The 17,093-nt window shown below is 44.8% G+C and overlaps 1 protein-coding gene across 1 annotated transcript in view; it reads right to left on the reverse strand.

Moving 5' to 3' along the window:
* The window catches only part of setbp1 (SET binding protein 1), a gene marked incomplete at both ends in the record, with an annotated part of 100,756 nt that overhangs the window by 58,319 nt on the left and 25,344 nt on the right, over window positions 1–17,093 (reverse strand). Inside the window, 4 exons of the mRNA XM_080738415.1 lie at window positions 805–1,014; window positions 2,365–2,536; window positions 4,504–4,588; window positions 4,644–4,907. Coding sequence (XP_080594541.1) covers window positions 805–1,014; window positions 2,365–2,536; window positions 4,504–4,588; window positions 4,644–4,907 — 731 coding nt within the window. The remainder of the gene's footprint in view (window positions 1–804; window positions 1,015–2,364; window positions 2,537–4,503; window positions 4,589–4,643; window positions 4,908–17,093) is intronic.

Genomic DNA, 17,093 nt, shown 5'->3' on the forward strand with positions numbered 1-17,093 from the left:
CATTTGCTGTGCCGTGCACTAAAAAGTACATGGAATGGCAGTGAGGAACTTGGCGGCCATTTTGAAAAGGCAATGAATGAGTTAAGTAAAAGTATCAATACTGCAATATAGAAAAAAATCCTGATTTGAAAATGTACTTGAGTAAAAGTACAAAAGTATTGGGCTGAAAAGTACAGTATAAGAATAGGGCTGAAGTGGTTAATGCATGTTTTGTAATGATAATCTGAAATCTATAAAGTAACTAGAAACTAAAGTGTTGAAATAAATGAGGTGGAGTAAAAGTAAAATATTTGGATCCGAGATCTAGTGGAGTAGAAGTATTGGTATTTGGAAATACTCAAGTAAAGTCTTTTGGCACTGAACATCTTTTAGGCTTTGCAAACAGAAACTGTGCACTGGGCAGATGTGACAAATAACTTTGAGGTGGTGTAAAGTAACTAAGTAATGCTCCCCCCCCCCCATCATGCATGCGTGCGCATTTTTGCCAATGAACCTAAGCACAAGGGTGGGGGCGCGGGGGGCTGCAAGGGAAAGGAGCGATTGTTTTCAGTGATGACGACGGAGGCGCACCGTCTCAGGTGACCAATGAGCCACGACGGTTGCGACGGTCGCATGAGCCGACTCGGCACCGTTACCGAGTTATATGCCGTTATGGACAGAATAGTAAATCTTCGTCCCCCGGACTTTCGGCATCTCTGCGCGGTTCCAGTGAACACAGCAAGCGCTCCCTACCTCCTTGCCCACCGCTGGCCCCCACCGTTGTGCTTAGGTTCCTTGGGAAACGCCAGGTCGCATCATGCCTACCTCTCAGGAGGGGGGTCGTCCTCTCTGTACTTGGGTCCGTCCCCCGGGGCGGGGGGGCTCTCAGGCCCCGCCCCTTTCTCCGCCTGCCGCCCCCACGGCGTGTCGGCGCCGTGCGGAGGATTGCCCAGCATCCTCTGGGAGTCCTTCCTCCCGTACTTCCTCTTGACGTTCCCGAAGAGCTGGTCGCTGACCTCCTGTATGCCCCGCCCCCTGGACACAGGTGGACACAAATAGGCCCGTTCAACATATACGAGAGAGAAATTCTATTGCAGTGATAATTGTGTAAAAGAACAGTGGATGATAATCACAACAACAAAAAACACTGCTGCAACTCTGCGTACGTTGTGAGAATGGAGAGAAGAAAAAAGAACACTGCTGCTAGGCTGAAAAAGTTGTGAGAATGAAGAGACGACCCAGTACGCTGTTTATAGCTGCCTCGAAACTGAAAAACTACGCCCCCTAGTGTTGGAAAGGAGAACTTTCACAACCACGCTCACGTAGGCCTGGCTCTAGGAGGCTGGCGTCATGACGTCATCAATGGTTGCCCAGTAAAACACAGTAAGACCAGTGGAGACCGTCTGAAGTGGAATTTTGCTTTTTAATCAAGTTTATATAAACGGATTTGCCTATGACCGCAGATATGCCGTTTTGGAGTGAAAATCATCTATGCGGTCCGGCCGAAAATCACAACAATGCAGTAATGGATGTAAACAACACCTGGACCCTTTTTTTAATTACAAAATGATATAAATAAAAGGTAAGAAACCCTTCTGGGGAGGAATTCTCCTTTAAGTTAATGGGAGCCCAACTTTCATCAGCTGTAATGGATTCTCCAAGGGAAACTGAATAATTTATCATCGTATTTTTGCTACTTTGCACAGTTTGTCAAATCCTTGAGAGGTAAATAAAATAGCAGAAAATGTACTTGGGATCCTTGAACCATCGGTCAGTTTGACACAGAGGCTAAATATGTCATCAAATGGTGGTTCTGTGGCTCATATGCCGAATAAATCGAGGGTCTTCAACAGGGGGTCACCTCAGAGTTACTAATGAAGGGTCCTCCAAATCTTTGTGTGATCTTTTTCCCCCTTTTTTATATTAACCACTTGAACCCTATAGTGTCCATATTCTGAGAACTTTAGCCAAAAATAGCAGATCTACAAGCTCACAACGCGTGTAGATCGGCTATTTTCGGCAAAGAGGTTTGGAGTAGAGTGGGAAAAAGAGCAGACTAAGTCCAGAGTAGACTAAGTCCAGAGTAAAAGGTCAAGTTTTATTAAGTATTGACGGTTCAAGTGGTTAAATATCTGAAAACACAAATTGACACAAATCCAAAATAAACTGATGATTGTGCTGTCAAACGAAACTATATGGAATCCATGAAAAGGTTGTGGGGGTCCCTGCTGCATCTCTCTCTCAACTAAGGGGTCCTTGGCCTGAAAACGATGAAGACCCCTGGATTAAATAATGGACCTTGATGTGAAAACCACTGCTTTATGGCTCTGGAAGGAGGTTCTACAAAAGAAAGGTTCAAAAGGTCAAAGGTTGAGACGAACAGACCTGCTCAGAGACGTGAGGTTCAGGATGCTGGCGTCGGTAACCACGGGCAACTGCAGGTCAGGGGTCAGCGACCTCTGAGGGGACGGGCTCGTTGGTGGGCTGGCCTCCAGCAGAGAGCTCCTATTGGCTGAGGCCAGGTCCCTGGAGGCGGGCTCTGAAGGATCCGAGGGCCCTGCAGACACGCCTGGCATTTCATTTATTCAGCTCACAAATCCATTATATAATTTTAGAGAGAGGTCAGTCAGTCAGTCACAAATGCATTTCCACCTTTATCTCTTCAGCAACTGATCCCAATTTTCACATGGCGCATTGGCCATTAGCATTATACAGAGGCTGACGGAGCCCGATTTCCATTTTCACCAAATTCAAGCTATTTCTTAGCGTTTTTATACCACTTCTGTTCAACTCAACTTCAGCCTGTTGTCAGGGCAACGGTCCGTTCCTCCAGGCCATGGGATCTGTAACCCCACACCCACCAATCTCACAGTTAGGAATGTTGCAGTGTGTCTCTCTCTCTCTCTCTCTCTCTCTCTCTCTCATGTGGTTTGCCTGCATGCACGGGTCACTCATGCACCGGGTGCATTTGATGTGTGTCTGATCTTCCGACGGGTATGGGCAAAATTATGTAGAGCAAGCGCATACATCCTCATACTTCTATTCACCTAATTTAGCTGTTAAATTATTTGTATCCATCAAAAAAATCACACCCGTGTGAACTGAGCGGTGGTTCCACCCCCCCCCCCCCCCCCCCCCCCCCCCCCCCCCCCCCCCCCCCCCCCCCCCCCCCCCCCCCCCCCCCCCTGTGTGTGTGTGTGTGTGTGTGTGTGTGTGCGTGTGTGTGTGTGCGTGTGTGCCTGGTCTGGCCTGGCCTGAACAACAGCGCCCCTCCCTTAACATGTGTGGTCAGAAAAGGTTACTGCAGGCTACAGACAGACAGACAGACAGACAGACACGCAGACAGACAGACCCACACACACGGCCACGTATAGGAGCGTTGTGACCACCGCTCAAATATACACTCCTCCATGGGCTGCTCCTTACATTATGATGCCCCCACATATTCTCACGCACGCACCAGTTACAGTTACTTTCTCCATAACCCACACTCTGCACATATATTGGAGCACATATCTTCAAACGGGTAAGGTCTAGTAATAAATAATTGCCATTAGGTCAGTCAGTCTGTCAGTCAGTCACACGTCACACTTTTGCCCTTCTCATATCTCTGCCACCGTTGCCCCGATCCATGCCATCAATTCTCACATGGCCCTCTTTTAGCGCCACCATGAGGCCGATTCTTGCAAAACACATTTTTGGACACTGCTCCTACAAATGTTGCCCTAAAATCACGCAAATCGGTACACACTTGGTCTGCACTCATGTCTTCAACATGGATCTGCCCCATATAGCGCCACCATCAGGACGATTTTTTCAAACACATTTTTGGACACTGCTCCTACAGATTTTGCCCTAACATCACACAAATCGGTACACAGTATGTCTACACTCATGTCATCAACATGGATGTGTCCCATATAGCGCCACTATCGGGGCGATTTTTTTCAAACACATTTTTGGACACTGCTCCTACACATTTTGCCCTAAAATCACGTGCTTACTGGTGTTTAACTATCGAAAAATAGCAGCTCTACAAGCTCGCCCGCACGTAGATCTGCTATTTTTAAAAGTCGTGAAAAATATAGCAAATCTTGGAATATATGTATTTTTATTTGTAACTAAAATGTTTGCTTCTGGGTGGTCCCTGGAACAACTTATTTTTAGATGGGGGTCCGGGGCCAAATACATTACATTACAAATGCATGGGGGTCCTTGACATGAAAAAGTTTGAGAACCACTGATTTAGAAGACATTCATAGAATAAAGAATATTCAAAAACTTGCAGGAATGTTCACGATTTTTCAAAAATAGCAGATGTACAAGCTCACTGTTTTTTAATCCAAGCTAATACAAGACACTGCAGGCTTTCTATTCCTGGAAAGTTAGCATGCTATAATAGAACCCATTGTTTCTCACCATGTCAATGAAACATTTTATCATTTTTATTTTAAAACCCTGCCTAACAATGATGTTACTATCTGGTAGCCAGGTTTCTGAACTGTCCAGTCCTTCTCCGCTTACCGTTAGATTCCGAGATCCAGTCGGGAGGAAGCGGGTGGTGGTGGTGATGGTGGTGATGGTGGTGCAGGGGGTGCATCAGTATGGGCTGCGGGTGGTGGTGCGGGTGGTGGTGATGCGCGTGATGGTGGTGGTGCGCGAACGCCGGAGGCCTCCGGCACGGGGCGGAGGCTGCTGCTGCTGCTGGTGTTGTTGTTGTTGTTTGGGCGGAGGCGGCGGGTGGTGTATGGGCGGGGGCGGGTGGTTCTTGGGCGGGGGCGGGGTGCTGCTTGGGCGAGGGGGGGCGGGTGCTGCTTGGGCGCGGCGGCGGGGGGAGCCGGGGGGTGCTGGGGGTGCTCCCCCTGCAGGAGGTGCAGGAGACCCCCCTCGCGCTGCTCGCCCGGCATCCTGAACTGCCGCTCGTACGTCTGAGGAGAAGACACACACACACATTTCAATCATTTATTTATGTCCACATAAAAGATACAATACAAGGACACAAATATTACAAGGTGCTTTAAGTAATGTACAGTCATCATATCTTGGACAAATATCCAATACCCACAAACCATTCAAGGGTACAAGTAACAACTCCTTCGCCAAACCTGGCGACTATACCGATAGTAGAAGAGATTGCATAGAATTTTGCAAGCTGTTTAGTTGCTTTTTTTGGCATCCCAAGTTGTTGGAAGCCTCTTACAAACAGCCTATGTACGTGTCCAAGGCTGCCAAACACAAATAGAGGACATATCGATTTTAAATCATTGAATCGTATCGTATCGCCATGAACCAATATCGTCCATAAATCGTATCGTCAACCATGTATCGTGATGCATATCATATCGTATCGTAAAATGTATCGCTACACCCAAAGGAAATAGTCAAGTAAAGTTCGAATACCTCAAAATTGTACTTTAGTACAGTACTTAAGTAAATGTAACCTACTTAGTTACTTAACACCAGTATATCACCTCACAACACGACACACCAGTTCACCGCGTTCCATTTGCAATCCTATGCTTTTTCTATGATGTTATATGATGATGTTGTTATATTTACATGGTTATATTATACTAATGTGTTTCTATTACAGTATGTTATACGATGTTGTTATATTTGACATGGTATATTATACTAAGCATTTCTTCTCTTTGTAACACGTTAGTTGATCCATCTCCCAGCTCATGTATCAGAGGTTTAATAGACCCCTCATATTGATGTGACACTTCGCTCCTCTGACTGCTGAATGGAGCCATATTACACACAGGTATGCACACGCGCGCGCACACACACACACACACACACACACACACACACGCGCACACACACACACACACACACACACACACACACACACACACACACACACACACACACACACACACACACACACACACACACACAGACACAGAGAGAGAGAGAGAGATCTCCCAACCAAACAAAAAGCCTTGTTTACAGAGCAATTAAATTCCTGTGGTAAGGATGTTGCATGCTGGGAGAGACTGTGTGTGTGTGTGTGTGTGTGTGTGTGTGTGTGTGTGTGTGTGTGTGTGTGTGTGTGTGTGTGTGTGTGTGTGTGTGTGTGTGTGTGTGTGTGTGCAGCTTAGCTGAGGTATGTCCCTAAATGCTCCATTACGCTGCACAATAATAGCGAGCGGTTCTTTCTATTTATTCACCGTGCAGTCCGCATGCGGGCTCCATTAAATGCAGTCTATGACGTTATCACGTCAGACACTACAGATGGAAATAAAGGTCAATCACTCTGTCGTCATCACGGAAGCGTTTGACATCGTCGTTGTCGGGTGGAAACCTCGTATGTCCAAAACCGTTCGTTTAGGATTATCATTTTAAAAACGATTTAATCCATTTAGAACGGGTACACATTTTGTGTATCATTATTTTATGCTTTAACTATTGAAAAATAGCAGATATACAAGCTCACAGCGCGGCACCGAGTGCCGCGCTGCGAGCTTGTAGATCTGCTATTTTTGAAAAATCGTGAAAATTTGAATTTTGATCCGATTCTATAAGTGTCTTTTGAATCCTTCTAAGGTTTTTTTTAAACCTTTTGTTTCTATGTCAGCAATCTGGCTAGCCATCGTCAAAGAAAAGGTCCTTTTCACTTGAACTGGAGCTCAGTTAGTCTGTTCTTGAGAGACTACTATGTCATTGGTTCTCAAACCTTTTCATGTGAAGGACCCCCAAAATGATATTTATTTGGCTACGGACCCCCATCTCAAAATATTTAGTTCCAGGGACCACCCGGAAGCAAAATTTGAGTTACAAACGTTCGCTTTAAAAATACATATATTCAAATATTTGCACAGATTTTTCACGACTTTAAAAAAAATAGCAGATCTACAAGCTCGCAGCGCGGCACTCGGTGCCGCGCTGTGAGCTTGTATATCTGCTATTTTTTTATAGTTAAAGCATCCAATAATGTTAGGCCTAAATGGGTTAAATGAGAGAAAACAGACGATCTACAAGCACACAACGCCGCGCACCCTCGCAACCTGTCACCTAACGGTTTTGGTGGAGCAACTGAAACAGCTTTTTCTCTCCTCACAGGGGATAAGGTTAGAGTCCAAATATGGACCAAACACTCTGGACCAGGGGATCCCAAACCTTTTTGGCTCAGGGCACCCCATAAAGAATGCTTTAAGCACCTTATATTTATAGAATCTCGCTGTTGTCGAGTGGAAACCTTGTATGTCCAAAACCGTTCGTTTTGTATTTATCATCTATAAAATGTGCTAAACTAGTGAAAACAGCAGATCTACAAGCGCACAACGCCTCGCATCGCGAGGCGTTGTGTGCTTGTAGATCGGCTGTTTTCACTAGTTTTGTGCGACAGTCTTGTATGATGAAGCAGGGCCTTGCTTTACCAAAAGACGTACACATTTGAAGCTTGGAGATACGAGGTTTCTTACCATATCCGGCGCAGACGGGAAATGCGACCGGAAGCACTTCCGGTTCGGGCGATTAGACACCGATCTCCGATAAAACAGCGATTTTACTTTTTAATATTTTATAGCGATTAAAGCATATTAAAGTCTCAGGACTATCGGGACCGGCAGAGAGGAACATAGGGATTTTTTCGGGACTATCGGGAGAGGCGGTAAATGAGTTAAGTAAAAGCCTACAATGTAGAAATACTCTGTTACAAGTAAAATTCAAAATTTACTTGAGTAAAAGTACAAAGGTATTGGCATCGAAATGTACTTAAAAGTAGCAAAAGTAAAAGTACAAAATGTTTAAAAATAGCAGATATACAAGCTCACAACGCGTCTCAACACCCTAGGGTCAGGGCTCGAGACTAACGGCATCCCTACGTCCCAGGGACTTAAATATATGTGTTCGGGACGCAAATGAATCTCCCCTGGGACGCATTTGGGACGTAGAGGATTTTTTTGAGCCAACGGCGCATATCAATGTCACTGCTCAAACCATGGTGTGCAAACTCGCAGCATGAGACTCACAGAAAATGAATAGGCTATGATGTAAACAGAATGTTTAAGAAGTTACCACAGGCAGTGCTGATCATCCTTTTCAGGTACTTAGTTGCTAAATGCTGCGCAATTTGAAGAGATTAACTAGCAGAATGAGGCAGAGAACAGACTGTCTGGGTTACAACTAGTGGAAAATAGCCGATCTACAAGCTGTGGCTGAGAGATAAATCTTAGCATCCCCGCCCCCTGCTCGCCTCATAAAGAGTAAGTTATATGATTTGGATTGTGATTATTAATGAAAATGTAAAACGGAACACTGTCAATGCACCAAGCACAGACACATAGCCTACGTTTAGTGAGCAGCACGAGCAGATATTGGAGTAGGACACATTGTAATTAAATCAACGGTTTGTTTAACTTTTGTCATCTCTATAAACCTATAGCCTATATTCCCAATTACAAGACGTTATGTGAATATGTTCGTCTAATCGTCTAATCAACTTCATCACAACCAGCCGTGAGCCGTGCAAGCTGGCATTCATTTTACAAAGTTCCCGTGCCGTGTGGCAGCTTATTTTCTCCAGTCCAGTAGTGTCTCTAAAACTCTCAAAAACAACCGGTCCACTCATAATAAATAACTCCATTTCGGCAGCAGTTCATCTGAATCGCTTGCTGTGAAGCACAGAGCAGACTGCACGCGTCTGCACTCTCCACTCGATGAAGCGTGGATGGCACTGGTTATACTTCTTTCAGTACAACGGTGTTGTGCGGTGCGGTGAGCATATAGACGATCTAAAAGCCCTCAAAGCCCTGAGGATGCGCGTAGTTGTAGGGTTGTAGATTAGCGCGCAACACGTTCGTACGGACAAAGTACAAACCCAGTTTTACCGTAATTCCTCCAACAGTCGTGCATGATTGGTTCTTTAGTTTACCGTATATGACAATCACACCAGCAAACTGGCTGAGGTAAGATTTTTAGAAGCCACAAATGACAGTATAAAAATAGAAAGGATTGTCAAGCCAATTTCACCAGCAGCAACAACAACAAAAACAACAACAACAACAATATAACAACAATAACAATAATAATAAATATTATTATAATAGTAGCCTAATACTAATAGGCCTGCAATAATTTATTATTATTTTTATTATTTTTTGGGGCGGATTACATTCATTTGGGGACGGTTCAATTTGTATTTTGGGACGGTCCCGGGACGTAGGTGAAAAAAGTTAGTCTGGAGCCCTGCCTAGGGTGCGACTCGCTTTAAAAAAGGACACCAATTGAAGCAAGCCCAAAAGCTTTTCTGAGGTATCCTTTTAGCTGACCTTGTACCAGTGAACTGTACTGTAATGAAACTGTACCTTTTCCTATGCAAACTGACAATAAAGTCTACTCTCAATCAAAAGCCACGGCATCCTGCCATGTAGAACAGTGGTTCTCAACCTTTTCAGGTCACGACCCCCAAAATAATCATATTTTATCAGGGGGGTTTGTTCACTGTTGAGTGAGAAAACAATGTTGCACATTACGTTAATCATCTGGGGACCTCCCAAAATAATTGGGGGGCCCCCCTGGGTTCCCCTAAAAACCCCCCACAGTTTGAGAACCACTGATGTAGGACACTCACAGATCGTCGGTTGAAACCTTTGCCACAATCGATGAACTGCACACTGTCCAAGGTCAGAGCACGCCAGCTGAGCTTGCATCTGATATAGCTGTGAGGCCTGAACGAGGCCTGGACGAGGCCTGGACGAGGCCTGGACGAGGCCTGGTCGGCCACCAACTCTCTGAACCGTGCACACAAACTGCTTCTTACCATTTAGAACGGGTACACATTTTGTGTTTCATTATTTATGCTTTAAGTATTGAAAAATAGCAGATATACAAGCTCACAGCGCGGCACCGAGTGCCGCGCTGCAAAAAAAATCATGAAAATTAGAATTTTGACCCGATTCTATAAGTGTCTTTTGAATCCTTCTAAGACTTTTTGAAAAACCCGTATGTTTCTATGTCAGCAATCTGGCCAGCCATCGTCAAAGAAAAGGTCCTTTTCACTCAACTGGAGCTCAGTTAGTCTGTTCTTGAGAGACTACTATGTCAGTGGTTCTCAAACCTTTTCATTTTAAGGACCCCAAAATCATATTATTTGGCCACGGACCCCCATCTCAAAATATTTAGTTCCAGGGACCACCCAGAAGCAAAATTTGAGTTACAAACGTTCGCTTTTGAAAATACATAAATTCAAAGATTTGCACACATTTTCACAACTTTTTTAAAAATAGCAGATCTACAAGCTCGCAGCGCGGCACTCGGTGCCGCGCTGTGAGCTTGTATATCTGCTATTTTTCACTGGTTAAAGCATTCAATAATTCTAGGCCTTAATGGGTTAATCGAGCACAAAAACAGCTTTTTCATCGAATTGAATCGTGCCCAAAAACGTCTTTAATATCTCCTTCAAACTGTGCACAGAAACAGCTTCTTCCCTTCAGCTCGGTTGCACTCTTCAACATGCTGACATTTACACTTTCTCCTATCTTATTGTGACATGTGACACTTTTTCTCCGCTCCTCTCGTTGCATTCAATTTCTACTCAGTGATCCTGCAAACAGTGGGAAGTGTCATAGTAATCACCATCCCACATTGTGCAGCATTCAATGAAGATAACAAAGAAGATCTCTCTCTACAGCAGTGGCTCAGGGGTAGAGAAACCGTCGTTAGAAAACAGAGGGTTCCCGAAGGGTGCCCAGTTCGATCCCGGGCCCCCCCCAGAGTTAGTGTGGAAGTGAGCAGGTTGGTGCCTTGCATGGTTTCCTCTGCCATCTGTGTGTGAATGGGTGAATGTAATGTGTGTGTGTGTGTGTGTGTGTGTGTGTGTGTGTGTGTGTGTGTGTGTGTGTGTGTGTGTGTGTGTGAGTGGGTGAATGTAATTAATTTGTGTGTGTGATTGGGTGAATCACAATCTCTGTAAAGCGCCTTGGATAAAGGCGCTATTTAAATGCACCATTTACCATTTACAGACATATATGCACATAAGCCACTGCGCAGCCACGATCTCAGGATGTTTTGAGGTGACGTGCGTGCGTGCGTGCGTGCGTGCGTGCGTGCGTGCGTGCGTGCGTGCGTGCGTGCGTGTGTGTGTGTGTGTGTGTGTGTGTGTGTGTGTGCGTGCACACGTGGTGACACTTGAGCAGACAGTGGGAGTCCACAGCAGGGTAGGATGTCAGTTACCTGATACACAATTCTCATTTAACCTGACACACACACACACACACACACACACACACACACACACACACACACACACACACACACACACACAGGGAGAGAGAGAGAGAGAGAGAGAGAGAGAGAGAGAGAGAGAGAGAGATGGTTTGAGGTTGAGCGGGGTCGCGCGAGGACGGTGTCATGTGACCACCAGTCATCGTTCATGTTTCCATTAAGCCGTGGACTAGAAGCACCACACTAATGACAAGCACATTATTACTACACACTAACGACAACTGACCACTGACGTTATTGATACACATTAACTACACCCTTAATAAATAGTAAATGGGGTCACGGTGGCGCAGTCAGTAGTGCTGTCCCCTCACAGCTAGAAGGTCCTGGGTTCGATTCCCGCTGGGGACGCTGGGGGCGCTGGGGGCGTGTTCTCCTTCTCCGCGTCATCAGTGCCTATACCCTAGGTGGGGTTGGAGAAAGGGCCTTTCTGTGTAGAGTTTGCATGTTCTCCTCATGTCTCCTAGGGTAGGTGCCCTTACAAAAAACATGCAGTCACCCTCGTCTCTATACTGCCTCCCCCTGGCCAGCCGGGGCGCCTGATGGAGGGGAAAGGAACTGGTTGGAATAACGAGTTCCTTCCACGCGTTAAGTCCAACTAGGGAAACCCCCCCCTCTCAGGTGAAAAGAAGCAACTTGGACTTGTCATGCATAGAAGGAAGTATGAGGTCAGTCCGTTGCTCTCCCCAGGTTGGCAGAGGGAGAGCAGCGCCCAGGATTACATTAGATAATTGACACCGGGTGAAAAATGGGTTATAAAATCGTGGGATAAAAATGTAGAGAAAAAAAATGGTAAATGGTGTATTTTATATAGCAGCTTTATCCAAGGCTCTTTACAGAGATTGTGCATTACATTCACCCATTCACACACACATTCATACACCGATGGCAGAGGAAACCATGCAAGGCACCAACCTGCTCACCGGGAGCAACTAGGGGTTAAGAGTCTTGCTCAAGGACTCTTCGACCTTAACTCAGGGGGAGCCCGGGATCGAACTGGGAACCCTCTGTGTTCTAATGACGGTTTCTCTACCCCTGAGCCAATGCCGCGAGTGCATCAGGTGCGACTACTCGTTAACGCAAATTGAGCCCTTACAGAAGTTATTGCCTTGTGATTGTCTAATTATCAAAATTCCACTATACATGTAGATACACTTGGCCCTCACAAGCATAGTTAAAGAAGTGCACACACACATGCACACGCACGCACGCACGCACGCACGCACGCACGCACGCACACGCACACACACGCACACACACAGTAACCACAGAGCAACCACAAAAACATGCTAAAGGAGGAGGCAGAGAGACAGAGAGAGAGAGTGACAGATAGATATAGAGTACAAACTCTAGAGAGAGAGAGAGATAGAGAGAGAGAGAGAGAGAGAGAGAGAGAGATTGAGAGAGACACACACACATAGAGTACTAACTCTATAGAGAGAGAGAGAGAGAGAGAGAGAGAGAGAGAGAGAGAGAGAGAGAGAGACACATAGAGTACTAACTCTATAGAGGAGAGAGAGAGAGAGAGAGAGAGAGAGAGAGAGAGAGAGAGATAGAGATAGATATAGTACTAACTCTTCTCCTCTGTTCTGGCCGCTTGCCAAACATTCTAAATGCAACAGTAAAAGCACAACTAGGGTCAACTAGGGTTGAAGGCCAGGGAGAAACGTGAGGATTAAAAAAAACATCTATAAGCCGATGGGGCCGTTCTAAAATGGAGGGGTGAGCTGTTTCCAGAGCCTGCACTGCATGGGGCCAGCAGCCACAACGAATGATCACTTGATCACTCCTGTTTTTGTTTCCTACTTGAACAGGGGTCCTAGAAAGGTGTTGTCAGGCGAAGGACCCCTTAGCTGAGAGAGAGAGAGAGAGAGAGATGAAGCCGAGACCCCTGGACCCCCCCACTACACTGTGTACAATTGTGTTTGCAGATGAAACTGTCTCACAAATGCCAAGGACGGGTTCATATGTGTGTGTTTGAAAGCTAGGATAAGCCTTTACCTTATACCTTCTAACAGTGTTTCTCAACCTTTTCAGGCCGCGACCCCCAAAATAATCATATTTTAACTGGGGACCCCCCCCACCCTGACGAGCACCAAGAGAAGAGAGGCATTACATTTGTATAACACGGTTCTATTGTGAGAATAGCCTCGCATTGCGAGGCGTTGTGAGCATGTAGATCGGCTATTTTCACAAATTCTGCCTCTAATAGGTCTATTTGACAATTTGGACAATCTTGCGTTATGTTACACGTTATTTTACTTATGTTACAAAGGTATTAAAAGTCCTTTAATTGTCACTTTATAAATGTGCAAATACCCTCTATACACTTATACTGCAAACTGCATGTTCTTCTTTTTACTGTTGAGTGAGAAAACAGTGTTTGAAATTGATCAAATCATCTGGGGACCCCCCCCCCCCCCCCCCCCCCTTATAAGATTCTAAAAGCACAGTCAGATGATCTCATTGCTCTCATTGAGATTGAGTAAAACTGGTGTACAATCCATCCATCAATTTCCCCTTTCCTCTAAAACTATACCTGTTGATGCTCATCATGTGTGGTGGTGTTTATTATTGTACTATTGACACATTGAATATAATGGACCACAATGGAAACGCCAAGCCCCCCTGGAGCTTTCTGTGTGGTTAACCTTAGCATGGACCTTGACTGTAACACCAGGGGCATCAATTGGGTATGGCAGGGGTATGCAGCTGCCATACCCTGGGTCCAGGGGGGGAAATAAAAGTTACTTTTAAATATAAATCCATGAATGTTTCTTTGTCTATCTGTGCTGGTAATTATGGTGTCTTGCACGCACGCGAGACACCAGTCATGTTGCCATACCTTAGCTTTTTCTGAACTGACGCCACTGGTTAACACACCTACTGAAACTAAAGAATCCAACCATCCAACAATCAATCAATCAATCAATCAATCAATCAATCAATCAATCAATCAATCCAGAATGTCATGTCAGTAAACATATAGCAGTGGCTGTATACAAGGCTATTTTAGCTGCTTTTGCGTGACAATCTTGTACAACATACATGGCCACCCACTTGTGTCCTACTTGTGCACTAGGAGCAAGTTGGCACCTGGACAGAGTGCCGATCAAGTTACACATGTATTAGCCTGGGATCACTTCACTTTTCGGGGTTGTAACCGGTCTGGAGCGGAAACCACAACACGTCATGTTGTAGTCCTCAAAGGACTACAATTTGCCAGGAAGATCATACCGGATTCAGTTTTAACCCAAAATGATTCCCCTGCGCTCAAGTACATACTTTTAGGCAGTGTTGGGGAAGTTAGTTACATGTAACTGAGTTACATAACTAAGTTATATTTTGCTGTAACTTGCTGGTAACTGAGTTACATTCACATTTTTGTAACTCCTCAAGTAACTGAGATACTTTTTGGGTCATTTTTGGCTCAGGTTACAAGTTACAAGAAGTTAACAAGCGAAGTTATAATTTTACATTTAAGTTTTTTTAAGATTGACGATCAAATGTCCTTAACAGATCATAATTTTCTTCTTTAACATTATTTTAGGAACACAGATGTTTACTAAAGAAAATGTCAACCTTTTTGAAATAAAACATAAAACTCAGTGGAGAGGCATATTTCTGCTGGCATGTGAATTTTTGTAGGATATTATATTTTGTTTCATGTACACACCAAATGTACATTCTCAATTTAACGCTGAAAAAAAGTAACTCAAGTTACTCAAGTTAGTTTTTCTATGTAACTTGAAACTTTATAAGTTACATTTCTCCAGGGGTGTATATAACTTTAACTTGATCAAGTTACTGCCATGGTGAGTTACTTGTAACTGTACAAGTTACGCTTTCAAAGTAACTTCCCCAACACTGCTTTTAGGGCCTACCTAATAAACTCCTTGATGCGGAGTAGTTTTGCTTTTGAAAAAATTGTTTTGTATAATGCGTCTTTTAGTCCAACTCGTAGCGACTGGCAAGACTACACTAGGCTACTCAAGCATTTTAATAGGGATTGGAGAAACAAACGGGGGGGGGAACCAAATCAAAGCAACGTCGCTTCTTCTAGTGGCCTGTTGTGAACGAACACCAGGCTTTCCCCCAGAAAGCCTGGTGAGGCGAGGTTCCATATGCATTGATAATGACACAGCAGTGTTTGGATGGATGCATGCATGGACACATATTAACATAATGCTTCTATAAGCACAACATGGATGTTAGGTTGTTCACACATCTGACATTCTGTCTTCTGGTTTACCATGAAAGTATGGAGTTATGTATCTGTCTGTCTGTCTGTCTGTCTGTCTTTCTACCTTACTCTCTCTCTCTCTCTCTCTCTCTCTCTCTCTCTCTCTCTCGCTCTCTCTCTCTCACAGTCTTTCATTTTCCACTGTTGAACAAACTCAGACTCAGAGACAAGTTGTACGTAAACACACACACGCACGCACGCGCGCGCACAACCCTGCTACACATAGTATGTATGCCAGCGTGCACACATGCAGCACTACATACCTAGGCACATACACACAAAAACTGTGTGTGTGTGTGTGTGTGTGTGTGTGTGTGTGTGTGTGTGTGTGTGTGTGCGCGGTGTGCGTGTGTGTGCGTGTGTGTGTGTGTGTACGTGAACGTGACACACACACAATCCCACACAGGTGTGCACGTACGCACACACAGTCACACTGCCCTTCAAATAGTTTTTTTTTCCTTTCTGTCTGTTCTTTCTTTTTTTTCTCAGCCTTGTGTTTGGCTCGGCGCCCAGTGGAAGAGAGTGTTTCATTTTCCCTGTATGGAGCTGGACACACACACACACACACACACACACACACACACACACACACACACACACACACACACACACACACACACACACAACACACACACACACACACACACAGAACAGAGGGCAAAAGGGGAGGGGAAAGATTTAGTGAAAGAATGAGAGCGGGAGAGATGGGGAGGGAGGTGGGGGAGGGGGCCATTAGAAAAACAAGTAGAGAGGACCGGTGGTGTAAAGTAACTAAGTACATTTACTTAAGTACTGTGCCGTTTTTAGGTATTTGTACTTGTACTATATTTGAGTATTTCCAGTTTTCAGTACTTTGACTTTTACTTCTACTCTTCTAACTTCTATCTCGGATCTCAATATTGTACTTTTACTCCAATACAATTATTTGAGTACTTTAGTAACCAGTTACTCTGCAGATATGCAATATAATATCATAAAACATACATTAATGCACTCTAGCGCTATTCTATACCGCGGCTATTTGAAAATAGCCGATCTACAAGCTCGCGACGCGTTGTGAGCTTGTAGACCTGCCATTTTTCAAACATTTTGTACTTTTACTTTTGGTACTTTAAGTACATTTTGATGTCAATACTTTCATACATTTACTCAAGTACATTTGAATTCTGTAACAGAGTATTTCTGCATTGCATGCAGTATTGATATTTTTACTTGAGTAAAAAATATGAGTACACCACTGGAGAGGACGGAGAGGTGCCTACACCCGTTTCACATGCACTTCCCTCCAAAACCACACACGCACGCACGCACGCACGCACGCACGCACGCACGCACGCACGCACGCACACACACACACACACACACACACACACACACACACACACACACACACACACACACACACACACACACACACACACACACACACACACACACACACACACACACACACACACACACACACACACACACACACACACACACACACACACTGAGAGAGGAAAGATCCCCTCTGCAAACAAACACTGGATAACTGAGACAGAGAGGACAGACAGACAGACAGACAGAGAAAGGGAGGGGAAAAGGGTTTCTCTTGGAGTCTCGCGTAGCCAGACAACTATTCCACAATCTACGAATG

The sequence above is a fragment of the Nannobrachium achirus genome (genome assembly GCF_963921795.1).
Source record: "Nannobrachium achirus genome assembly, chromosome: 12".
Taxonomy (NCBI): Eukaryota; Metazoa; Chordata; class Actinopteri; order Myctophiformes; family Myctophidae; genus Nannobrachium; species Nannobrachium achirus.